The sequence below is a fragment of the Amphiprion ocellaris genome, chromosome 14, assembly GCF_022539595.1.
Source record: "Amphiprion ocellaris isolate individual 3 ecotype Okinawa chromosome 14, ASM2253959v1, whole genome shotgun sequence".
NCBI classification, from domain to species: Eukaryota; Metazoa; Chordata; class Actinopteri; family Pomacentridae; genus Amphiprion; species Amphiprion ocellaris.
Window position 1 is genome coordinate 13,705,718 of NC_072779.1, and position 25,518 is coordinate 13,731,235.

The 25,518-nt window shown below is 38.7% G+C and overlaps 2 protein-coding genes across 3 annotated transcripts; both read right to left on the reverse strand.

Annotated features, from left to right (window-relative positions):
• Nucleotides 1–272: 272 nt before the first annotated feature.
• On the reverse strand, nucleotides 273–16,055 carry arhgap31 (Rho GTPase activating protein 31). Its single transcript, XM_023297051.3, has 12 exons — nucleotides 13,681–16,055; nucleotides 9,894–9,996; nucleotides 9,398–9,542; nucleotides 7,926–8,008; nucleotides 7,705–7,812; nucleotides 7,350–7,492; nucleotides 7,037–7,244; nucleotides 6,747–6,868; nucleotides 6,538–6,594; nucleotides 5,683–6,324; nucleotides 5,425–5,573; nucleotides 273–4,969 (listed from the first exon to the last, which is right to left on the reverse strand). The coding sequence occupies exons 1-12, from the start codon at nucleotides 13,778–13,780 to the stop codon at nucleotides 2,945–2,947; spliced, it is 3,885 nt and encodes a 1,294-aa protein (XP_023152819.2). The 5' UTR covers nucleotides 13,781–16,055; the 3' UTR covers nucleotides 273–2,944.
• A 2,453-nt stretch (nucleotides 16,056–18,508) lies between these two features.
• Nucleotides 18,509–25,230, reverse strand: b4galt4 (UDP-Gal:betaGlcNAc beta 1,4- galactosyltransferase, polypeptide 4). Of its 2 annotated transcripts, none has more exons than XM_023297047.3 (7): nucleotides 25,180–25,230; nucleotides 23,134–23,663; nucleotides 22,315–22,547; nucleotides 21,366–21,553; nucleotides 21,067–21,189; nucleotides 20,858–20,962; nucleotides 18,509–20,734 (listed from the first exon to the last, which is right to left on the reverse strand). In XM_023297047.3, the coding sequence occupies exons 2-7, from the start codon at nucleotides 23,393–23,395 to the stop codon at nucleotides 20,599–20,601; spliced, it is 1,047 nt and encodes a 348-aa protein (XP_023152815.1). In that variant the 5' UTR covers nucleotides 23,396–23,663; nucleotides 25,180–25,230; the 3' UTR covers nucleotides 18,509–20,598. The 2 variants fall into 2 exon arrangements, with proteins under 2 accessions (XP_023152815.1, XP_023152814.1); XM_023297046.3 differs by lacking the exon at nucleotides 25,180–25,230 and adding an exon at nucleotides 24,874–25,138.
• Nucleotides 25,231–25,518: the final 288 nt, after the last annotated feature.

Below are 25,518 nucleotides of genomic sequence, written 5' to 3' on the forward strand. Positions count from 1 at the left end.
ATGACAAATGGATAGAGTAAAATTAATGATTCGAATCTTTTCTATAGGACTTTATAAAAACTGCTTAACAAATTTACCAGCTATCACACACAGTTGACTTCATGTTACTTTAAGTACCATAATCTTTCATTCTAATAACCAGGCAATTGGCTACCGGTGTCATTTGGCCAATTTCACTGTGCAAATCATGCAGATTAATCCCTCAAGAACAACAACAACAAATCTATCAAGTGAGTTGGACACTAATAAAAGTGATACATCAGCACAACCACTGATTTTTTTTTTTTTTTTTTATTCCCATAACTTTTTGTTGTAACAAACCCCATCAAGCGTCTTATGTACATTACTTCAGGTCCCAACATCCGATAATTCAGGCCAAACTCTCACCTTTAAAATTCTCAGTTCAGGTGTTTCTCCTATGAACACACACAGTTCAGTCAACCAGTTTCAGCATCAACAAGCATACAGGAGTTACAAAACAAACAAAAAACACTAAAATCTCTGTTAACATCCAAACTTTTTTTTTTTGAAAATAATACTGTAATCATTCAGACAGTCCATCCAAACAGTATAAAAACACTGTAACCTCAGTAACATCAAGTTATCTTAAATACAATGCAACATCCAAACTGTTGCATTTATGGGTGTTTGCCCCAAAAATGGCATAAAAGGTAATTACAGAAGAAAAGTGACAAAAATCTGGAGATTTCATAGTCTGACTTTGACTCAAAGCACCATCAACATCCGAACAAATTGAATACAGTCGAAACGCACAAAGTCCAACCTTCAGTTCACTGTCTGATGAGCAGCTCCAGAATTTCACCTCTGATAACGTCCAAGTCCAAAATTTTTCCATTATTGTCAAAAAAAAACCAACAACAAAACCTGCAACAAAGTCTAAAGTAATTACAGAATATCCAGATATGTACGAATTAAAGTCCTCCTGTGGCTAAATACTAGTAATTGAGTTTCTGATATATTTAAATCAGAAATAGGATTTTTTCTTTTAAATAATAGTTTTACAAAAATCACATTGACATCAGCGTATCACAGAGTCAGTCGCTACATACAGTAAATAGTGTAAGTATCAAGTTTATTTTATAGCACATCTAAGTTAATAAAGGAATAAATAAAGTCAAATTCATGGTTGTTTAACAGTTTAAATGTCAGTTTTTCACTTTAACATTACATTTTTTGCTAGTCTTAACTGTACATATCCAATATTCAGAACCCTAAAGAATGAATTCAGTTTACAGTGACAATAATCTGATTATTATGGAAGTAAATGTGTTTGCTGCAGTACAATCCTGATTGTTTAAATACTGTAGAGCCCCAAAATATGAAGCTCCTGATTTCATTTGAATTTCTTGTCCTGATGACATTTTTTTTTTTTTTTTTTTTGCTTAAATGAAACCTGGAAATAGTTCAAGAAATCTTAATTCACACCTTAACTCCAGCTTCTAGTTGTTCTGAGTGGAGGAAATTTGCAAATTGAACAGTCTCCTGGACAGCTGTTTAACATCTATCCACTGAGAAAAACATGTTTAAACTACTGACTGGAAGTAAGTAAAAGGATTTACTCAGTAACTGTACTTTTATTCCCACTGTATGTCTTCGTAGTTCTCCTCCTCTACATTTCAAATAGAAAAAACTGCACTATTTGCTTCTCTACACTTGAACTGATTTTTTATGGATGTTAATTTCTAAAATAAAATATTGCTCTTCTTTCATTCCTCATCATCTCACGGCCCCTCAGATGTAGCCAACATGTCTCCTAGTGGACTAGTCTACTTCCATCAACATCAACAACCTAATATTGTCATATTCCATAAAATACCATTAAAAGGGACATTTTGGTGGAAAATAAATACTTATGATGGTAATATATTTTGCCCACAATGCTCTTGCACTTTCAGTTTAGCAGGAGACTAATGTACGGTTCATTTAAAATGGAATACTTGGAATTCTTACATTTTTGTATTGTAACTTCCAAAGTGAAAATTCAACTTACAGTCACCACCTCTCTGAATATTTAGTATAAAGTCTGGCAGTGTTTCTTCCACAACAAATGCTTCCCAGCACCTTCTTTGTTAGTAAACAGATGTGAGCTTCGCAATTTTTGGCGGACGCTATACTCTGAATCTTTTGAGAAGATCTGGCAGTGATATACTGCGACCGTGTAGCACCACACACAATCTATGTGAGAAGGTAGACTTTGAAATCAGTCATTCTGAGCTATAACATCAAAACCACTGACAGGAGAAGCAATTAACTTTGATCATCTTGTAGCAATGCTCTGCTGGGAAAATGTGGGTCCTGGCATTCATGTGGGTGTTACTTTGACATGTACCATCCACCTAAAGATTGTTGCAGACCACAACAACAGCTCAGGAATGACTCAAGGAACACAACAAAGAGCTCAAGGCCTCCAAAATCCAGAACAGGCTTGATCAGAACCCGAATTTCAATAGAAGCCCACTGTTAGTCCTGTAGTTTTAATACTCTAGCTGAATGATGAACACTGTAACTCCACTTGAGAATGTAACAAAATGTCATTCTCAAGTGACTATTATAAATATTTTCTTCACGAATCCCAGTAGAGTTGAAACAAGTAGTCAACTGACAGAAAATTAAATGTATTTTCTCATCATTTATAAACCAAACGTTCAATTGACTGAGAAAATAATAAGCAGACAATGAAAATATTCTTACTTGCAGCCCACATCTCACACACATCATGGCTTCCTTCCTCTTTCTCAGATACTGCCTGGTTTTTCCATTAGCCTTTTTATATTAACTGATGCTTTATCGTCCTATGAATGTGTGAATCACTGCAAACAAAAATCCACTGATTCACGACAGGATATCATCTTCCTGTCTTGTTTCCACTGATTCTTTATGCACTGTGTCTATTTACATACACCCAGTCTGAGTCCACCTCCAGTCACTCAATCTGTCTGTGGCTCCTGCTGTCAAATATCATGGAGCGTCTCTGCGGCTGGTAGAAGCAGCTGGTTGAGGTTTCCAGTCTCTGCCCGCTTTTTGGAATAGTCATTTTATTTTGAAGGCCGATCCCTTCTGGCGTCCTGAAGTTCTCTGCCATCTCTTTAGAAAAGACATTCACTGCTGACGTGTCGTTCAGGCTCTTGATGGATGAGAGGAGCTTGCCGTCGTCCCCTGATGGTGGATAGTCCATGATGGGGAAAGGAGGGCTGAGCAGGATCAGACTCTGAGGCCTCTGTCTGTTCCTGAACGACGGTCTTTGTAACAGATTCCCTCTGTTGGGTCTGGGACAATCTACAAACACCTCCAGACTGGGTGTGGGTCTCCTGGTTATAACCGGCAGTTCTGGAGTGGATGTGGTCTTCCCAGAATCAGCAGGTTTCTCAACATTGGGGTGTTTTTGGTGTTTAGGGCCTGGTTCTTTATTCTCCAGCTCTTCCTTGAGATCTGACATCATCGGAGGAGGTGCAGAGTTGCTTTTCTCTGCAGTCATTTTAGGATATTCCTTTCCTTGTTCCTTCACTGCGTCAGAATCATTCTCCTGTCTGGAGTGAGGTATCTGACTGTACTGCACCTTGGGAGGGATGACAGGCACAGCTTTGGCCTGGCATGTTTTAATCATGAAGGCCGTCCTCACAGACGATACGCTGACGGGGGCTGAATTTCGGCGAAGAGGCGCCTGCCGATCATTCAGAAACAGCTCCAACTCTGAGGGCAGCCCGTTGTTCATGGGCCCAGACGAGGCCAGTAATCCTCTCTGAGAAGAAGACAACTCGGATGAATTACGGTTTTGCTGATTAGAAATGTCTCTGATGTATCGATGCCCCATGTCTAGGTTCAGAGAAAAGGGCCTGTGTTTATAAAAGGAATTTTCCTCTCTTCTCTCTGAAGCAGCTGCCTCATAAGACATTTGTCTGTTGAACTTCTGAGATGACACTGAATTCTTCTGTTTCGTTGTGCTGCATTTTCCTGTTTGAGGTTGTGTTGCATTCAGACTCGTCCGTGTGGATGCTGACGGCAAACATGTCCATTTAGTTTCCGGTTTGCTGCTGGTGGGAAAGCTTCCAGAGAAGTGTTCGCTGCTCTGAGTGAGGGATTGTTTGTTGTTATCAGCTGGAGGAGATGAAATCTTTCCCACTTCTGAGCTCAGAGCCTCCACATGTGAGCTGAAAGGTGACAGCTGGTTGAACAGCTCCTCCACATCAGGCGAGTGCAGGGGGCTGGTGACCCACTGCTTGGTGGAGCTAAGATCCTCCCAGGGTTCCACCAAGTCCAGCTCCTCAGAGTGTCCTCCACATCCTTCGTCGTCATCGAGGTGTGGCAGCTCCAAGGTGTTGCGTTTTTCCTCCAAACACACTGGAAGTCTCTGAAGGATCTCCTCAGGAATCACACCTTTCTTCGCTCCATCACAAGAGATTTTCTGTTCCTCTTGAGGAACCCCATGAGATTTTCTGTCTGTACTTTCAGCACCAGAGAAAGTTGCAACCACTGGAACATCCTCTATTGTCAGAGGATTTATTACTTGATCTAAACTGGTTTCTTTTACAGGAAGCTGCTTAGAAACAGGATCATCTTTGTTTAAAGGCGTGACTTCTTTTCGCAGTTGCTTCTCTTTCTCATCTACTATGTCAGCAGGTTGAACGTTTACTGCCTTCCCTGCAGAAATTACATCAACGGTTTTGCGAAGAGAAAATAAGATGTCTGACTCTGAGGGCTGTTTCTTTGCAGTGCTGGATCCAGTGGCAGATACGTGATCGCTCAGAGAGGTATTTGAAGACTGCTCCCTACATAGCAAAGACAGAGACGGAGAGCTGCGGCTTCGTTTTGACTTCACATCCATCGTTAACTTGGTGTTCTCAAAAACTGGTTTAAAAGTCTCATGCAGCAGGTCGATTTCAGGTTCAGTTATCTTCAGCTCTTGGTGGAGGTCAGACCACAGCTCTTTCCCAGTAGAAGATCCCTTGTCCTGAGAAAATATAAAAACAGCAAGACTTAAATAAAAGATAAATTATTCAACCTTTTAATTTTTAAACAATTGTGACTATGCGCTTGTATAAGGCCAAAAATATGTAGGTAAATTGAGAAAACGGTCAAGAAAACAACAATTGTTTCACCAAATTACAACTCAAAAGCACCGCCAGGTGGTCCATCTCTCATTTTAAAGCAGAATTATTAGGATTCAGACCACTGTGCTACCATTTTATCCTTCAGATCCCAGTCAGTTAATTCTGTTTGACTCAGTGATTCTTGACAGGAACCAAGAAGCCACTGACATTTTTTTTTCTTTTTAACAAATAGAAGCTTTAATTTTAGTCTTTACAAACACAATTTGGAAATTTGTCATCCAATTTGTCACCAATTGCACAGAAAACTCAAGCTCCAATGAAAGGTAACATCTGTAATGCAATGCAAATGTTTCACCAGTTGTGTATCTGTGGGCTGCTTGTGCGGTTCTTTCCCAGAAGATGGCGCTGCATCTTTGCCTTCTCGTGCATTTGCAGGAGATGGCAGTTCCAGTTTAGAAATATTCCTCCCAGCTTGACCTTGTTGCATCACTTCTTTTTTTGTATCTGGAAAAAAAAGACAAGTATGCTTTTTGATTAAATCCTTTTACACGTTCATGAATTTAGATTCAACACAACAAGCCTTTTTGAATGAGACAATGGAAGATGTCCTCACCCTGTGGTGACACTTTAAAGGTCAGCTCCTCAGTGTTTTTCTTCTCTGCTCCTTCCTGCTTCTTTGGTTCCAGTTGAGGGAAAGTGTTGCTCTTTCCTATGTTGCTGCTCTGCTCCGAGGTCTCTTTGCAGGGTTTCAGTGTCGCTGCTTTGTCTTTGGTGATCCCCCTGCATGGTGTGCTGTTAGAGCTGATAACAGCTGACACTCGCAGAGGAACAGACACAGCAAAAGGCTCAGATATGTTGACGGCTCTGCGCTGATGTCTCGGCGAGGACTCCAGGGGGAAGAAGCTTCCTGGAAAGGAGGGCCGGGAGGAGCTGCTGTTGTTGCCTGAGTACAACATCCTCCTGTTTTTCGGAGAGGTGGGCTTGTAGCCGCTGACATCATCACCTTTGAACACCTTAAGCTGCTCTGGTAGGGATTTCTGAGGGGGCGAAGAAGCAGCTGGTGACCCCTTTGGGTTCGCACCAGAGCTCCAGCCACCTGTCGCCCCACCAGCCTTCTTCCCTTTAAACTCCCAGTTTTGGTCGTGCTCGCTCAGGTCATAGAGAGAGTCGGATCCCAGCGTTCTGGATTTTACATCTGGAATAAAAATACTGCCAGAGCCATCAGCTGGGCTATTGCTTCCTGTTCTGTCATCATCTGTGCAAAAAAAAAAAAAAAAGAGGCCGTAACTGATGAGAAAATCTATTAACATGCTCTTTAACATATTAAACTGACACTCTAAAAGATGTAATAACCTCATTTTAGAATGATGCTGAAAACATTTCAATTTTGCAAAATGACAGCATTCTAAAAATGTTGCTCCTTCTTTTAAATTCCATGCAAAGTATTATCTCAAGGTTTTAGCCCCACCTGTTGGCAAAGAGCACAAGGACTCCATGCTCCTGGAGGGACGAAGAGCTGCCTTTTCTGTGAGAAAACAACAAAAAAAGTAATTTTAACTTTCACATGTATCAAACATCACTTTTTAAAGCTTTATAATTTTGACATCTCAATAATGAGGAAATGTTATAAGGCAGTTGCTTCTGGATCTATTTGGTTTCCCACTGTTGGCACTTTACCTGTTGTCCCCTGTGCTCTGATGAACACACTACCATTCCGGCTCAGTTTTCCCTTTGAGTCCACAGACCTTCCGAGGTTGAAGATTGACTTCCACTTCTTTGATTTCCCAGAAAATTTTCTCCTAACAGACAAAGACAGATAATTCATCCCAGTGCTGTCTGACTAGCTTTAAAGTAAAAGACACATATGAACATTTTTGGCTCCAGATAAACCCCAAACACCAGCACTCTACACACTTGTTTTGTAAATCATATTCATACTGACTCAGAAGACTGAATCCACGTCTTACTTGTTGTCCGATATGTCTATGACGGTGTGGTAGAGCGTGGCAGTGCTGGTGTCAGGCAGACTGTTCTCTCGCTGACGTTCTTTATGCACAGGATGGTTTGGGCTCAAGGATCGAGCCTGAGCTTCTTCCAGGCTCATCAGTTTCATCGGCCCACACTGACCACTGATGGGAAGTGTCGCATATTTCTCTCCACACATCAAACTTGGCCCTGGGGAAGTGTAATAAGTTGGTATTTGCAGTGGTAAATTAGGAAATCCTTCAGTGCAGCAAATCTCCCACAAAAGAATGAGTTTAAATTGTTTGAATGTCTTACCTTCTTTAGGTTTAATTTGTGCAGAATCATTGCTGAAGATCTGCTCCGTGTGGTTTAAAATAAACTCAACCACTGACTGTTGAATCCGCACCTCCTGGAAAGCCATGTCTCCATTACCAGATGAAGACTCGATGTCTTTAGATCTGAGAAAAAAAGAAACGCAGAAATCCCATGAAGTGTGGACAAAACGTGTTTCCTATGAATAATTTCCAAAAACAGGAAGCCTGAGAGCACCAAAAAGTATAAATTAGGATTGTTTGACCAAAGGTATTTCTGCATTTCATGCTGCATTAACAATAAAACCTGCTTTTCTGTGTTTGAAATGTTTCTGGCACATTCATGAAGCTTAACTCACCTTAACAGATTTGGAGCCCACACCAGAGCCAGGTTACGTGTGTGCATGTTAGTCTGGGTGCTTAAGGTGGCGAGGTGGGCCAAGTGCTTAGTCAGGTACTCCAGAGTCCTGAAGACAGTTGATCAAAACTTCTTACTTCACTGTCACAACATTGTTAGTCAGTCTGAGCAAACAGGGCTCAGATGGACAACAGCTGAGAGAGAAAAAGGGCTGAAGTTCACCTGAAGTGAGGAGTCGGCAGTTCTTTGATGACCCTCTGAATGTGTAAAAGTCTCTCATGGTTACCGTGGACGGAAACTGCCTCCTGTATGTAAAACAGACACATAAATTCACATCTAGAGTATTTTTTAAGTATTTAGATGCCCGATCCAAGTGCTGAGCCAGAATTGTATCAATGATATCTTCATAGTTTGTGATCATGGATTAGAAAAACTGTCTAATTTCTGAGCTAGACTTAATTTCAAAATGCTACCAAGATCTCACATCGGTTTTTTGTTTTACCAGATCACCAGTGAACAGGATCAATGTACTGATGAGCTTTCTACTTTGACTCCAAGTCCAGTTATCCAGTTCAGCAAACAGACATGCTCTGGAGTTTGTGCAGTCAAACTAACACGACTGAGCTCCAAACAGCTGAGCACACAAGTTGCAATTGTTATGTGAGGTGGTAAACACAGTAGGTAAACTTGTTTAGTCTTGTGTCATAGTCCAAGTATGAAAATTAACTTTAAAATGTCCTGTTAACATAATGTTAGAACAGATAAATTCATCCATCTAAAAACTGAAGACCGACTTCGTTCTTTCCAAGAAAACAAGAAAGTACTTATAATCTGCTCTGCTTCTTTTTCTAGTTCAGTACGTGAAGTGCAGATTTTTCCAAAAACACCAGACTCCCGGAGTTCTCAGGAACGAGCAGCACGAGATGTATGAATGCCAAGGTATGCAAATGGGCCGTCAAGGTACACGAACACTACACAGAGAGCACGTACCAGGCCTTACAGTTTTCCCTTCTGTCCTGCTCCGGTCTTTTTCATGTCTGTATTTCATCCAGAAAATAGAGGCTGAAAGCTTCACTGCGATGCTAAATGTAGAGATCATGTCAGAGCAATTTTGTCGATATAGTCGTAGTCAGTAATCTATACATGGTTGTCAATTAGATGTTACATTTATTTTAGGATCTAAATATACTTTTGTCTTGCTTCATTACAAACCCTAAACTCCCCTCAGACCCAAAAGTGCCAGAAACAGTTTCATGTTTAAATGCAACTCTTAAGTTATATATTGTATGAGAACAAGCTTGTAACAGGATTTCCCACAAAGAAACACAAATATAGTCGACATACACATAGACAATAAACTTTCAGCGTCTTACAAGTATGCAGAAATATAATAGTTTTGCTTTTGCACCAAAGGTAAGACGTGCAAATTGCACCGTTTTCTAAAGAGAAGAAAACAGCTGATCAATGCTAACCCAAAGAGCTGAGGCTTCACTCAAGGTTCGTATCACGCTGACTCTGAGGGATCATGTGGAGTAAATACTGCTTACTAATGTCTGGTGTTGCCATTTTGTCTGTCACTAATTACTATTTGTAAAGCATGCAGTTAGAATAGATCTGCTGTCAAACCACTTCTGAGTCGCACAGAATTCCCTCTTTCCTTATCAAAACCGCAGATGTGACTTGAATGTACTCACAGTGAATTTGCTGTATAGCTCGTATGTGAGCAGAGGATTTGGTAGCTCCCTGAAGTACAGCTTACATAAGGAACCCACACAGTGGATGTCCTGGAGGTACACTTCCTTTGTAAGGTCAGGGCACGCCTCAGAACTGAATTCCTGCCTACACACAAACACACACAGAGTTAGCTGAATGCTTGAATTGTCGAACACCCTCTGCTAACTACTGTTGCAGCATGTGGCTTGTAAGACTGAAGACGATCCAGTCGACTAGGATTGCTGTGAGGGAAACAAAACAACAAAGGTGCTGAATGACAGCTAATTTTATGTGCATAATTTACTGAAAACACATGTAAATACTGAGAATATGTATAGAGGTGATACACCAACTGTACATCTAGTTCAAGATTTGTCTAAGGTTTGTATGTCACAAGCCAGAATCACAACATCATCATTGAACTGCTGCAAACCTGAAAAAAAGCATCCTTGTACATGAAAAACACTGCATCAGTACCTGAGACGTTGGATGTTTGATGTGACCCCCGACAGTCTGTAGATCCCGTCCACAATCCCATGTTTCTCAATAAACTCCGCACATTTCTTCAGAACCTGAGGAACTTCAGTGACGAAAGCATTAATCAGACACTGTTAGAGCAACTTGAACACATTTATTTTCTCCTGTTTTAGCTCCATTTATGCTGCACACATGCACAGCGGACTTAACGCTCAAATTAATCTTAAAAGCAGGGGAAGGAAGCAGCTGTAAATGTCATGTTTCAATGGTAACAATGCACATAAGGTTGACTTCACGGTATGTGGTTTGTTCCTCCGTGGCTGTTTTCTGCTCCTTAGGGCCGGTGATTGTAGGTGGACTTTGACAGGAAGTTAAAAATGGTTTGTTTGTTTCAGAGGAAAGTTGACACACCCAGTCGTTGTAGCTGGTATTACTTACGACATTTCCTCTAATAGAAAACGGCTTTTGAAATGTTACCACTGACCTCCACAGGTTTCTAAACTACAGTGCGTCACCTTTTGTACACAAATGTGTTCGGCCACGTTTTACAAATCTTCATAGATGTAACCGCTACTTTTCACGGTCTAATAAATCAAACACTCTGATGCTCTAAGAATTAACTGCAAATCAAAATCCTTGGAAAATCTTATTTTTTACTATAATAAATTACTGTAAAAATACAGTAGGCTGTTGTAAAATCTGACAATGTAAATTGAACAAGCACTGTTTCCACTAGTATTGCCCCAAGATAAGCCATTTTATACAATTTTATGTAGTTAAATTATTTTTCCTTGGTTTCTGAAATATATTTGATAGATTGCAATTCATCACAAATTGCTGCCTTAGAAAAAGTTCCCATAAAACTGTGATTTTTTAAATTTCTTATTGTTTTAGGTGTTTTAGGGGTTCATGCATTTTTAAGTATTAGACAAAGTTAGTCAATCTAAATGCTGGATCATTAATATTAGAGACAAACATTTCTTGAATGTTCCCTGAAGGTTTCTGTTTTCTCGAAATGTTATTAATGGTATTTGTCTGCAATTCACAGGAGTGTTTACACAGTGTACAAAGAAAAAAAAATGTAATTGACAAACTACAGTTAAAGCTGGTTACAGTGGTGGAAATATATAAAGACAGGACATGCTTGGAAAGTTTAGTTACACCACTAAACAGTGACATCTACGTTCTACTGTAGAGTACCATTAATCAGTTTTATAATAATTAAATGTAGAATTAGCTGTTTAAGTCAATTACAAATGTCACACTACAAATACAGTAAAATCCTGATGACTACACCTGCCAGTATTTCACTGTAATTTTATGGGAAATTTTCTTAGTGTTGCTTCATATCCTGTTCTGCTGTATTTGACGCATGCAACAAATCGCTGATCTTAATAAAATGTAGAGCTGATGAAGAATCTGACTTTGTGGTATTTGTGATTGCACTGTGATTTATTTGACTGTTAATTGACAGAAGTTTGTTTATTATTTGAAGTTTGTTGAGGATGTGCATAAAGGTAGAAACTTAAAAAATATATGTTAATTTATCTTGGCATGATATAAGAACAATAAACTCCAACATTTAATCAGCTCTCACATCTTTAGTCTCACAAGAACCAACACATTGACTTATCAGTATCATTATTGCCAGCGCCGGTTTATCATAGTTACTTCATACTTGTGGAAACCAGTAGTTAATATGACATGTCATCGAAAGATTAAAAAAGTAGAATAAAGACCTCACTTTGTAGCGTTTCAGTTTCATATGCTGGCTTATATTTTATAACCTACTCCTTAATGTCCCAGCATTGATTATTCCCTTGGTAGTTGCTCTGTCTTTAGTAAAAGTTTCTGGGGTTTTTTGTGCCTCTTTTGGCATTAAATGCAAAACTGATGATGCTGCAAACAAAATTTAGAATCCATGCTCCACAAAAATGAATGTCTGAATATTTCTGGCAATGGTTAATTTCTCAGTCCTCACCACAGACACCATCAATCTGCCATTTACATTCTCATCTTTTGGACTTAATTGGATTTTCAAATTGCATGCCTGTGGTCAAACTCTGGATAATGAATAACTCTGGCGTCTATTTAGTGCCTCTTCGTTTCTGCACAATAAAACTTCAAATTAGATTCTCTAAGGTACTAATAGAAATAGATTAAATCAAATCAATACTGGATACTTGGCAAAAACACTTCATTTTAAATCTGTGTTGTCACTGAGTCAGAAGCAAGTTTTGTTTCTACAATAATCTTAAATGCTCCATTAAATGCTGAAACTACGACTGCAGCTCAGTATCCGACTTAAAAATAGGACCTTAACAGCCCTACTGTGTCTCTTTCTTTTCTGAGGTCTTGTAATCACATTTTAAAGTAACATTGTTGTGTGTTGACTTCAGCTCCTTTAAAGGTTCTGGTTTAACAAAACCTTGCTATAAAACTGGTCACGTTTGAGCACTACTCTGCTCCAGAGGCTGCTACTTTCTGAAATACAGGGTAAATGCTAAATGCATTTTAACATCGACATTGACAACATGTCAGAAATGTGCTAAAGAAAGTGAAGAACTAAAAAATAACATGATCAAGTGAGAAAGGAAGTGTGAGCTTGATGCCCTTCTCACCAAATGCAAGATTTTCATGGATCATTCTTATTATATTTTTTATTATTTGAGATATTTCGGTGTTTAATTTGAAAAATGCAAAGATCAACATCCAATATTGTCTAACAAATTCCAATATCTTGCGCAAAACAAAAGGAAAATTCAACAACAGGACTGTACTGGATGTATTGGAGCTGTTGTGATGCTAAAATGGGATTTATTTTGCCACTCTAGACACTAAAGTAGGGCTGTGCAGGGATCATGTACGCATCACAAACACTCAGATACCTAAACAAGCCTTTGATGGTCATCTAAACTTCTACTTCGTGGTGCTGTTAGTAGCTTCCAGGGGTATTCAGTCATTTTTATTAAAAGGCATTAACAACTTGAAAGCACAATATGTCTGCTGCTGCCATGACAGAGGGGTTCGACCAGAACCTCCTCCCTCACTTCCTGCACTGAATACCCCGCCTTGCAGTGCGTCCACTCCATCACGTCTTCCTTAAAGTTATCCTAAACACAGCTATTCATACGTGTCTGCACGTGGGGATATTCTGTTCACCTTTTTTTTTTTAAAACATAACATGCCAAAAACAGCTGTAAGAAAAGAACAAAGCACCACAAGAAAAGAAGGGAAACAAATAAAAAAGAGACTTCTCATGCAAAATCTGACCACTTGGACATTTTATGATGCTTTTTGTTTGTTTTGCTTCTTTTTTTCCTTCTTCTTGGCCCATTCTTGTAAGCAGCAGCACCGCCCCGTCTTTTGTCAGACACTAAATTAGTCATAGGAACTATAGTCACCATAGGAAATTGACACAAAAAATGTAGGAGCCACACCCAAAATCACAAATGACCATTTAATGGAGCCAATGGGTGAATGTATGGCATTACACAATGTAAAGCACATGTGATAATGCATATATGTAACTTTTAAGGACAGGCTATATTTGTTACATAAAGCCACTTTTTGTCCTTTCTGTTTTACTTTTACCACATAATGTTTATGTAGACAGCTAAAATAGTTAGCATAATCTGAGAAATGACTAATAAAGCTCAGTCCTCACTAAAAATGTCACCATCTGTGTCAGAATCAATTAATCCATGAAGGAAATAATGTGTAGCTTGAGTGTAGCTGCTGGTAAAGGAATATTTGATTTCAAATAAAGAAATAAAAAGAAGTTTACCATCTTGTCCTGAACTCTGGAGATGTTCTATCAGGTCACAGCCGAACGCATTTTCACTTCCTTTCTTTTTTGGCTTTTGCTTACTCCCTTTATTCTTCATGTGGCTCCAGTTAGTGGTCCAGATGATTAAAACAAAAAGTTCCTTGAAAGCTCAGCGCCTGATCCATATGACCTCAAGAAAGGTTGAGATTGTAGGTCAAAAAGAAGCCGCATAGAAATCCCAGCAAACAGCTCCCAAAAGTCTGCATCCGCTCACATTCTGACTAACCACACTGTTGAGAGGCTGAGAGCAGAAGTGACGTCACTTCTGAAACTTAAAGTCCGTTAGATTGTTACAACTACAAGAGATGACCGAAGAAAAGACATGGTGTGAGAGCTGCTTGCTCAGACTTGGCGGTCCACCGCTTTATCTCTGAAGGATTTGCAAAAACAGCATTAGAATCGGCCGGTTTCCTGTTGTTTTTTTACCCCCAGCCAGTCTCTCTCTGCTCCTTTTTATCTCCTCCTCTTTTCCCTCATTCCACACAGTCTCCCCTTTTCACTGGCTTCTCTGTTGCTGAGACATACAAGCATCACAAGAGGAAAACCCCCTCGTGAACAGTAGTTTTTAATCCACTTCTTCTTTCAAATGTTCCAAATATTCTCTGTTTGAGATGGACTCGTGGCAGTGGTGTGGCAGTGGTGTGGCAGGGATTTTTGAAATGTTCAGACTATGTAAGGGGAGGGAAGTGAAGTTAGGGGAGGAGGAGAACAGCTGACTTCTGTTTCTCTCCTGGTTTTGGAATTACTGACCTCTTTTATTCATTTTTTTTTCCATGTGCCCAAACTTGGAGCTAACGGGAAAGCAGCTCTCTGCCTTCCTGAATGCTCCCAATGTATACAGTTTCCTGTGCAAAGAGTCCAGGCTCGAAAACAAAAACAGACGGGTTCTGAAGGAAGAGGGAAGTGGGAGGTGACTGAAGTGAGGGCCTGAAGGGCACAGATGGGAAATGGGGGGGAGGTAAGGGGGGTGACGATACGAGATGGACAACACATGGTTCTCGTTACTAACCGCTATGCAATGGATCGCTTTCTTTTTAAACCGAACAGCGCATTACACGTGTAGCAGTGATGTTGTGGAAAGTAAATAATGTTTCCTGCGTCCATGTCTTGAGTAAATATCCAGTTACAGCCCTGCCTGAGGATGATCATACATAACTCTATAAGCAGTGAGGATACATTCCTCACATTTGCAGCCTTCTAACAGCTTCACATATGAAATTACAGAAGCTTAAACCAAAATTCCATAAATTGAGGTTTGAAATTTTACAGCTGTAAAACGCTGAACTTTCCGGGAAGTGATATTTTAAGACCCAATCACTAATTGCAGTATATCTGCCCCTGCTGGATTACTGTCAAACCGCCACTGGTTGCAGTGATTTGTTGGATAAAAGACATTTATCATACTATAATTCAACAAAACTGAAGCCAGAAAAGCTTCTGTATGCAGGCATCCGAACACATGTTCAATCAGCTCTGCATGTTTGGGGCGAACTGATTTGTTTTTGGAATAAACAGAACCACCATCTGAATGTGACATAAGAGGGGAAAATCTGCAAAACTATACCAAGCCCTTGGGGACGGCAAGCAACCCACATATCAACTTTTCAGGTACTTTTTTTAGCTAACAGTTGCCTATTTACACAATCAAATGTGCAGACACATTAGCGTGAATTTAAGGTTGGGATTTGACCATTTGATGAATTTAAATTTCACTTATTTTAGCTCTGTTTTGGTCTCCACCATCTCCCCTGGGAATTATCGGGCTCTTAAGCTGCTAAATGGCAAAATAGTAAATGGTCTGCACTTAATCACCACTTTTCGGCCTCAAAGTTCTACAATGCAACACGGCACTTTGCATTCAGTGTCGTGTCCAAGGATTTTGGGCTTGCTTTACCACATATATACATCAGCTATTTGCTAGCATTGCCTATCTTCTGTTTAATGCTGCTTAGCTAGTGTAGTGTGGATTCATTAGAGATTTGTTGCTACAGCTGCCTGCTTCAATCCAAACGCTGACAGGAGCAGTGAGTGAACCAAAGTTAAGTAACAGGCTGGAAATCCAAAACAATGAGCTGTCAGATGCTGAAACTCTGAGCTGAGATAAAATTGCAGAGCTGGGTGATAACAAATGACCCCTTTCACATCCAAGTAGCCATGTGATCCTGTGTTGCTATATGTTCATCAGCACTCCTTTTAAGTCGGCTAGTTTTTTCATGTTTTCCTTGAGGACATTCTATTTCTGTTTCTGCTGTATCTACTGAGGAAAATGGGGGAAACTTTCACAGAATGAAATGACTCAAAGGAAACCTGACTGATAACGCACAATCACGTACACACACACTCGCAATTCACATAGTTTTCAGTTCAACTGACCTGCATAACTTTGAGTTGTGGGAGAAAACTGGAGCGCTGAAAGGAAACTTGCGCAAACTCTGAACAGACAGTACAGCACTCATCTGCTGGAATGGCTTGAAACACTGCAATGACAAAATCTGATATTAGCAGGCAATTTGAGCCAATCAATAGGTCTAATGCCTTAAGCTATAAATGATTGCTTTTCTTATTATGCCACTATAAGAGTCATACACTCATACATGGGTTACAGTGTTTACAAGCAGGGACAGGACAGTACACATTGTGGGCACCACTGGCCGTCTTCTAGTGTATCTGAATGGTGTGGTTTGTAGAGTAGATCATAGTGTTCAGACCAGCAGCAAAGTTGATATTTTTGTGCTAAACATCTTTTGTGAATGTCACATGTAAGCTAGATGGCCAGGCCTGGCCTCAGCAAGACAAAGCTTTCTTTCTGCTCCATAGGAAGTGGAGATGACATCATTCTGTTCATACAAAGCCTCAGACATCCCGCTCTCTCTTTGCATTGGTTAATAATAAAAAAAAGTGTCCATGCTAAGAAGACGTTTCATTGTGTGTGGGAATAATAAGGGGTTATTCTTGTCTTTACTTTGAGAACATGTCCTCAGAGCCACGCAATGTCTTGGATAATTGAGTATCAGATAAATGTGAGAGAATAGAAATGATGCAAGGATGGGAAAAAGATTATTTGTCATATATGAACAATGTTGATCTGAGGTGAAGATAATATATTTTAAACTTAATGTTACTCACCAATAGCGGCTGTCTGTTGAATGCCTGTGAACATGAACAATGCAAACAGTGAAATTCTTGTAGGATTAAAATTTTAGCATGAAATTTGTGCTAATCTCCATAATTATTAATGCGGCAGTCTCAATTTTATTATATTCAAGTAAAGTAGTATTTTATATAATTTTACTATGGTTTTATCCCTAACATTGTAAATTACTCATGTAAAACTGCACCAACCCCAAATTATATACTTGTTAGATTATTTTTAATGCCAATTAATACTTTTTAGTGTAAAGCACTTTGGTGGAACAGCTATTGCATTACATGTATTATATAAGAACGGTTACTTTACTTGACTACATTGAAAATGGACAAAAATAATTGGGAAACAAAATGTTTGGTTTATAGAAGATTAAATACAGAACTAATTGAAAAAAAGAAACACATGAGGGATAAACAAAAAAATGAGACCCATCATGTCAGCACCGCAGTTAATGTGCTAACAGTTTGGTGTCATTTTCATAGCTTTAAGTTACATTTGTATATATGACTTACCATGACCGAAAACTTCAACAAATTAGCTGAGTGTAGCTGTCTAACTTCTTAAAGAAAACAACAACAGATATTTGAGCATCAATTTACCCCAAATCTTGTAGTGACACACAATGTAATTACTTTAAGACCCCAAATGAATAAAATAATTATATTAAACAAAGAAAACATGGTGAAAATTCAGCTGTATAAAATGGCATCACTTCCCCTCAGCAGGATCATTGGAGTAAATGACTGTTCTATTCATGTCTGGGATGCCAGAGCTTGAATTCCCACAGAGTGTCTCTGCACCAACAATGTGTCACGAAATAACAAGCTACTTTTATGGAAAGAGCTGATTTGATTACCAAAGTCACATACTGTGTTCAAACTAAACAAGTCCTCTTAAAACCACATCACGTCTGAACATATACAACTGTGCATTTACAAACCAGCAGAATGAACTGGAATGAATCTGGAAAATCAAATATTTAAAAAGAAATCAGTTTACTTCAGTTCACATTCGTTGTTTTTCCACCATACAATCTATTTTTGTTCTGTGTTCTCCCCACAACCAAATAAGACTTAATCAGGTTGTCATCATTATGTGTTTAGACTACATTTGTGTAAATTACCTGGCAATAAAAGCAATCTTTCATTTACAAGAACCAGAAACCTCCCTCAAGGCTTCAAAAGTGGAAGTTGTGCTCTCAACGCCCCCCACTGGTCAGATTTTTGCTCTGCAGCCTGCTTCCATCACGGTGGGAGTGAGTCTGTTACACAACAAACAACATTCTAACTTCACACAATAACATCAACTGCATAACAAATTACTGTAATATAGCAGGTTTTTATGCAACTCACTGCAGGGAGAATTTCATTTTAAAATCAGAAAAGAATATCTAATTGTACAAATTAGTACTGCCAATATATTTTTGATAATATAGATACAATATCGATTGCTTAATTCAGTTAAAGATCATAAGGTTTTATTTTCCCCCCATTACTGTACTTGTTGCATAAAAGTAGTCATGGTCAATAGTTTGATCCATTTGTGTCTTTCTGCACCCATGACTGCCACAAAACACTGTTATATTCCAATATCAAAACTGAAACATTATGCCCTGAAACACATAAAACCACAAGATGGTTCATAGGAAAAAATAATATTTATTATACATGTGCTCTAAAGAGAAAGCAACCCCATTAGAAATGAAATGCATAATTACCTCCTCTACCATGATCAGTCTTCTCCCATGAACTCAAATGAAACAACAAATCAAACATTTGAAACAAAATCCACATGACATTCTCAGAGTTCATATAGTATTACTTTGAATTTGGAAGTATTTGAAAGTCAGTCAAATTCTGAAAATGCTACAATATTACCACATGATTTACTTGGTTGTGATCGTTTTACAAAATCTTTGCTGGGAACTTGTAGTTTAACGTGTGCATGTGGAATATTTTTATCATATAAAAGTTATAATCCCACAGTAGAAAACAAAACATACATTCAGAAGTGGAGATGCAACCATGAAAGGAACGGACCATCAGCCCACCAACAACATAGGAACCTTGTATCCATACTGGCTACAGCATACTGCAGAATTATAAAGTAGTTCAGCTCATCAGAAGTGCAACAATTCACATGCACAACTCTGCAATTTAGAGCAGCCCCTGTCTATTTTCAAAGTCTTGTTAAGGGTTAATATGAATATACAATAAGGAGTGTGGAGAAGTAAAGTGTAGTGTCTGTCAGTATAGTCAGTAATATTGCTCAGTCTTCAAAGATTTGCTAGTCAGATAAATAAAAACATGTATTTGTGTGCCACAATTAAAGTAAAACAAAATCATTTGACTAATCTGATATGTTTATCAGACACATTTATAAGCAGCATGCAATGATCAAAGCAACTATGCAGATTTTCCTCCATGAATTTCTTCACATATAATAATAAGGAAAGTTATGTTGATTGGTCTTAATACAATTATCATTTTAAACATGTTAAAGTAATAAATAATCCACCACCCAAAAAGTTCCACTTATAAACATATAAAAACATGCAGTGTAACAAAACACGTTTTATTATTATGGCTCAAAAAACTATTTTCCAGGTCAGTAACATCCACGTGTGGTCAAGGTTCTCATGTTCTATAAATAAAAGCAGCCCACAGCTTATTTTTATAGCATATAATGCTAAAAATGCTAAGAATAATTTGGGTTGATTCTCGAGCAGTCAGAAGTTTACACAGCCTACTTAGACCTATGACAGGACATAACAACCTATTTTAGCTTTGCAATCGGCTGAACATAGATCATGAATCAGCTCTACATATATTATTATTGCTTGAGTTTTCCTTCTTCTACACACAAGATTCATCCATCGTCCTCTTTCGGACTCAACTAGATCATTATTCTGTACCTAACGAGATTTTTAAAAACACCTACTTTAGGACACAGAGCAGTAACTTTACAGGCAAGTTTAAGACGAGGAAGACCTCTGATATCTAATATCATTAAGACTACTAGGATTTCATTAATATGCTCACACAGCGCTCTTTTGTATCGTTTGCTTTATGTCTGTCACCGACTTTTTAAATGTTTCTGGCTGAAAACTGGCAAACCAATGGCTGCATTTGATGTAAAAACAGCTACAGTGAAGCTTTCAGTGTGTCACTGTTTAGTTAAGCATTTGTTTCCATCAGCTGTTCCCACTGTAACCAGTATAGGGTTGTTGATGGCTGGAGCCTGTCCCAGCTGACATTGGCAAACTTTAGGATGTCAATGCATCCACATTATGAAGCACACAAAATACACATTGTTAATTTGTGTACATCATGCAGGCAAATAATAAGGCATATGTGTAAATAAATCAACATCTAATAGTTGGATGTTTTGGCAAAACATTTAAATAATAGGAATGGCAGTTAAAGGCCAACTTATTTGACCAAAGCCAATCATTCCTCGCAAGAAAAGCCTGTTTTATTTTTTCAGCAGGCTGGTAACAATATAAAGAAATGAAGGCTGCATGATATGCAACAGTGTGTCGGCTAATGCCAAATGTAGATGCGGCTGAATTTAATTTGAATACATAAACTAATCAAAACAATGTGCATTCTGTGTAAGTAGTCCTGTACTCACATGTAGTAGCTTTTCTGCACTCAGTGGCCTGGACTTTATCAAACAGATCAGATTTTGTTTCTTTTTGGTCACAGCAAGGGTTCCTGTTTGAGATCTCAACTCTGTGGCTTACCAATGTCCACAGTAACATTCACATAAAGAGGTAGCCTCTCCACTGACAGAGTCTTATAAGAGCAGCTGTTGAGTCCATCCTTTCTCCATACATGTGGTGTTCGTCCGAGCAACTTCATTCTGGAGAGCAAATAAAAGGTTTACGAAAATATTAGCCACACAAGTAAGGATGGATACATTTAACTGACTTGTAACATACTGAAACGAGTACAACACTTTATCCCCATCTCTACAATGACTAACCTGTCTTTGTTTATTTCATTGCCACTGTCCCGCTTGTGAAACACCATGGTATAGCGGGCTACTTGAGCGGGTGGCCGCACAATCTTCATTTTCTGCAGCTCAACTCTGTGTGACACAACAGCATGCATCAGGGAATGAATGAAAGAAAAGGTAACACATCTATTTCAGCTTTAATAGAGCAATAATAACCTCATTTGTCGCTGCCTCACCTGATGCGAAGGTCATCATCTTCTCCACCCCAACCCCAGTAAATGTTGGAGAATCCATTCACTTGAAGAAACTGTTCTTTGGTCATGGCAGTGACTCCTCCAAAGTAGCCTTTGTAACGCAGCCTGAGAGTAAAAGGTTACAGTTGTTTCCTTAAAGATGATATCAGATCTTTTGTGATAATATCAGGCCTGAGGGAAACTGCCCTCTGTTATTACAGCATTGTTTATTCACAAGAGGAGAATAAAGTTTAACTCATGACTCATCACTTCAAAGAAATTACTCATAGTTATATACATACTTGTATCCTGTTGCATTCCGACCAACCACCAAGTGTTTAGGCTGCTTGTCACACATGTATAAATTGTGATCATTTTCAGGAACCAGATCCACATCATGGAAGATGAAACACTCCCAACTGTAGTCCTTCAGTGCCTCCAAATAGCCAACATTCAGTAACTTGGCACGGTTAAAAGTTGCATCGCCAGCCTTTTAAAACACAAACACTAAAATTACAAAATGCCATAGTCTTTTTTTGAACTATTATAGTATTTCATGTGATTAAAGAAGAAACGACCTAATCTGGACGAATATGTGGCTGTACACAAGTTTTTGCATAGTTCACTCACAGTACAAGTAAATAATTCACCACTGAGCTGACACAACAGTAATTTGCCTGGCTCTGTGTATTTTAAAACATATTTGCATACCACACAAGCATGCAATTCACAAATAGTGTTTGCATGTTCTATGGTTTGCTTTCTGATAATAATCATTTCGTCTTTGAGTGCCAGCAACTTTATATGGTCTCAGACTATTTTGTGTTAGTGTCTGAAAATCTTTTGCCTCATTTTTTTCTATGGGTTCATGAGAAATTTCTTAGTTTTTTGTACATCAGTGAACACAACATGTTGCTTTCATCTGATGTCAAATGTTGCAAATTTTACACCTCTGATTGGATGACAAAAATGCTGTTTTAGGCCAGTGTTTGATTTTAACTTTTAACTACATAAAGTTTTAGCAGCATTTAGGTAATGTGTAAAGTCACACAAAAAAGTCCAAAGACTCCAAATAATAAGTAGATGTATGCTATGATCTGCTCAAGAAGGTTGTAAACAGGGCAAATACAAAAGCAGAAAGACTTATTACTTACTAAAATGACAAATTACTGCAAATAATAAATCAATTACATCGGTTCCAGGCGTGTGATCCATAAACATTCATTGATTGTGCGTGACGTAGAGAAATACCTGTTGGATGACATAGACGGCGTAGTGTAGTTGCTGCCGCTGCAGAAAGGGATGCAGGTGGTGCAGGAGGTAGAGGAGGTGTCTCTCTCGGTTGCGATGCGGGATGAGGATCGCTACGCTCTGCCTCGCCATGCAGTCTGACGGCTCATACTCGCCTTCGTTCACGTCCTTGTTGTCACCCTCAACATCCTTCAGTTTCAGAGAGGACTCAAAGGACAGATTCAAAGCACCCTCTGGAGAAAAAGCATTTAAAAATTAAATGAGAAATCTGTGTCTAATACTATGCTTCCACTGTATATGTGACACATAAGTACAGAAAGCAGAATAAGCATGGATCAAAGCATCATATTTAATTCTACTGGTTTTGCTGAAAAAACAATGTAAAACATTTTTCCACCTGTGTCATTTCAAACTATTTCTTTGCTTCCCTGTTAAACCTATACAGGACAGACGACATGTAGCATCTACAATGTTTGTCTGTGTGGATTCTCAGTCATTCCGGATATGATTCAAGCATTCAGTAAAAAGCAGCTAGACTTCTCTTTCTTGAAGAAAAACTTCAGCTTTTAGACACTAATCAGTCTACTATAAACACCTATGTCAAAGGTAATGTCACAGATTAAGGAACATTATCTAGTTATTTTCTTTTGACATACAATGGATAACTTACAGAAAGAATCATAAAACAGACTACCTTTTTCATTTAGAAAGCAGACAACATAAGCAGAAAAATGCATTAACTTCTGAGAAGAGGAAAAAATTTCTTTCAATTTGCCAAAATGTGAAAACTAAAGACGTGCATTGCCAGTGCACACTTACGCAGCAATGGTGACTTCTCAGGGCATTCCGTTTTTAGTGGTTGAGTATTTACACGATCAGGTGCTGCTGTCCAGGAGTTGAGTTTGTCCCTCAAAGTCACTTCTTTGACCAGAGCTTGTGTTGTGGCAGATGAAACCAGAACAGACTTGACAGTTTCCCCTGAAAAGGTAGCTATCCATGCCAGCACTGACAGTGAGAGGATAAGCAGTACAAAATACTTCCCCCTGCGCAAAATCTTGCACACAGGTGAACAGAAGCCCATGGCTGTTTGTGATGTTGCTGATTTGAAAACAGTTAAATGCTGCTAATTAGTTAATTGATGATAGTTTAAGATATTTCCTCTGTGCAGAACATTTCAGCAAAAATACTGACTGCCACAGATTCCCTAATCAGTCATCCCATGGCGATAAAACATGTTGATGGACTGCACAGCTTGCAAAGCAGATGCTCGCCGCGAAGTAAGGAGCACTTATTGGTGAAAATCCATTGCTGAATCCTCGAAGTCCATTTTCAAGAGGTGAGGCCAAAGACTGTAAATAGATTTAGAAAAATAACATTACTTCCAAGAAAATGGTGTATTTTTATCCTAATCCGATGCAAATCTTCTCATGCAAAATCTCCACCCTGAAGGAGCAGTTCTTAGTTACATTCATTACTTTTTACATTACAAGAAAAAAACACCTGATAATATGTCACCTTAGAAAGCTCCCGGTTAAGTATCTTCAACTTCCGCATATGTCTTTTCTTTACTTTTGTGTTCTGAGCCATCTATCCTTTTACATGTTACTGAAAAGGCTTCCTGAATGGTATCTACATTCAGTAACTGTACACCAATCCTCACTTTTCTCTCTCTTGTACACCATGAAACTGAATCTATGCATGCAATTACTGATATCTTTTTGAGTAGTGAAGCAGACCAAGTTGGTGCCATTAGAGTTTCTTTCAATTATTGCTGTTTGAAAAAGAATATGCCTGGCACCTGCTTTGGACAAACATTACATAAAACTATCTGACATGAACTAGCTGGTAGGGCTGAAGAATTAAACAAAATATTACTGCAATTGCAAAATCCAAATTGCAGAAGATACTATTTTTGATAAAAGTCACGTGTGTCACAAAATGTTATTGTAAATGAAGCCTTGTGGTGGTACAGAGATGCCCAGGAACAACAAACCATATCCTCCAGACATAAATAAAACATAATAGTTTGGTACAGACTGCAACAAAAGTCACATCATAATTTTTTTCCCATGGAAAAGAAATGAAGAATTGCGTTAATCTGTAAGTACTGTAGTTAATATTTGAGTAACAAAGCAACACTGTGGAGTTCATAAACCAGCAAAACATGGCCAAAATCAAAGGCCTATCCAAAAATATTACTTCCTTACACACAACACTCACTCCGTTACCAATGGCATATTTCATTTAGAGCTACTGTCTAACTTCAGCTCTCTTTGCATTTTTGTACCAGCAACAAACAAATGGTTGCTACATCTGAATAGCTAGTGAGCAAACATCACTGTCGAATTTCCGATGTTGTCGCTAGCAGAAAAACGCATTTAACCCATGTTAAACCTTTAAACTGTTTTTAACTAGCTTTAGTTTTCTCACAGCTTCTGCATCTCTTGTACTCACGATCGTGTTGTGGACAGAAGCAAGCTAACGTAATTAGCTTATCATAGCAAGTGTCCTTATGTATTCACCGTTACTAACATGAACTGACTGTAACGAAAACACTACCTTTACATCGGTGTCAGCTCCTTCTTCTGCTGCTCACCGTTAAAGGATTATAAAAAGTTCACTTTTGTCCCGGTAGCTGTCCGTAGCTTTGCTCAGATGGACTCAGATGGACGCTAGCTAGCTGACGAATGCGGATGTAACGGTGACGAGTTAATATAAAGTGCTATAAAAGTTAAATATTCGCATTACAGCAGTCTCGCATCGCAGACGTCAAACACAATAAAGTGCTGGTTCAGGAAAACGTCCACCAACAGTACCCTTTGCTGACACAGAGATAATGTTACCGGTTTGGGTGGAACATCTTACCTTATCAAGCTAACACCACCGTTACTCCTTGATAATCAAAGCAGTAGCAACAACACTGAGTCAAGCTAACATAAATACACACACTATATCCTAATAAACTTCAAAATAAAAGCTCCCACAAGGAACAAAGTTGGATTTTAATAGTTTACATTTGAAACAATTTCTCCATATCAACTTGCATGGTGAAAATTTACACATTATTAGTCCCTAAAATAAGCTTTCAAAATACTTGTAAAATGTTTTCGCCTATTTGTCGAAAAAACTTTTATCAGAGTATCGTTTTAATTTTTCTACATTCGTCGTGAGATTTCCGCTCTCTTCCCTGCATTGCTTGGATTG

Bases quoted from the DNA above. Each gene is read 5' to 3' on its own strand.
- b4galt4 (XM_023297047.3), bottom strand. From the start codon at position 23,395: ATGGGCTTCTGTTCACCTGTGTGCAAGATTTTGCGCAGGGGGAAGTAT. The intron at 21,190-21,365 runs GTATGTATATAA...TTTTACTCTCAG, and splicing joins CGGAATGCAACAGGATACAA to GCTGCGTTACAAAGGCTACT. The intron at 20,963-21,066 runs GTGAGGCAGCGA...TGTGTCACACAG, and splicing joins GATGATGACCTTCGCATCAG to AGTTGAGCTGCAGAAAATGA.
- arhgap31 (XM_023297051.3), bottom strand. From the start codon at position 13,780: ATGAAGAATAAAGGGAGTAAGCAAAAGCCAAAAAAGAAAGGAAGTGAA. The intron at 6,869-7,036 runs GTAAGACGTGGA...TTTGTCTGTTAG, and splicing joins ATAGACATATCGGACAACAA to GAGAAAATTTTCTGGGAAAT. The intron at 6,325-6,537 runs GTGGGGCTAAAA...TTTTTTGCACAG, and splicing joins CTTGTGCTCTTTGCCAACAG to ATGATGACAGAACAGGAAGC.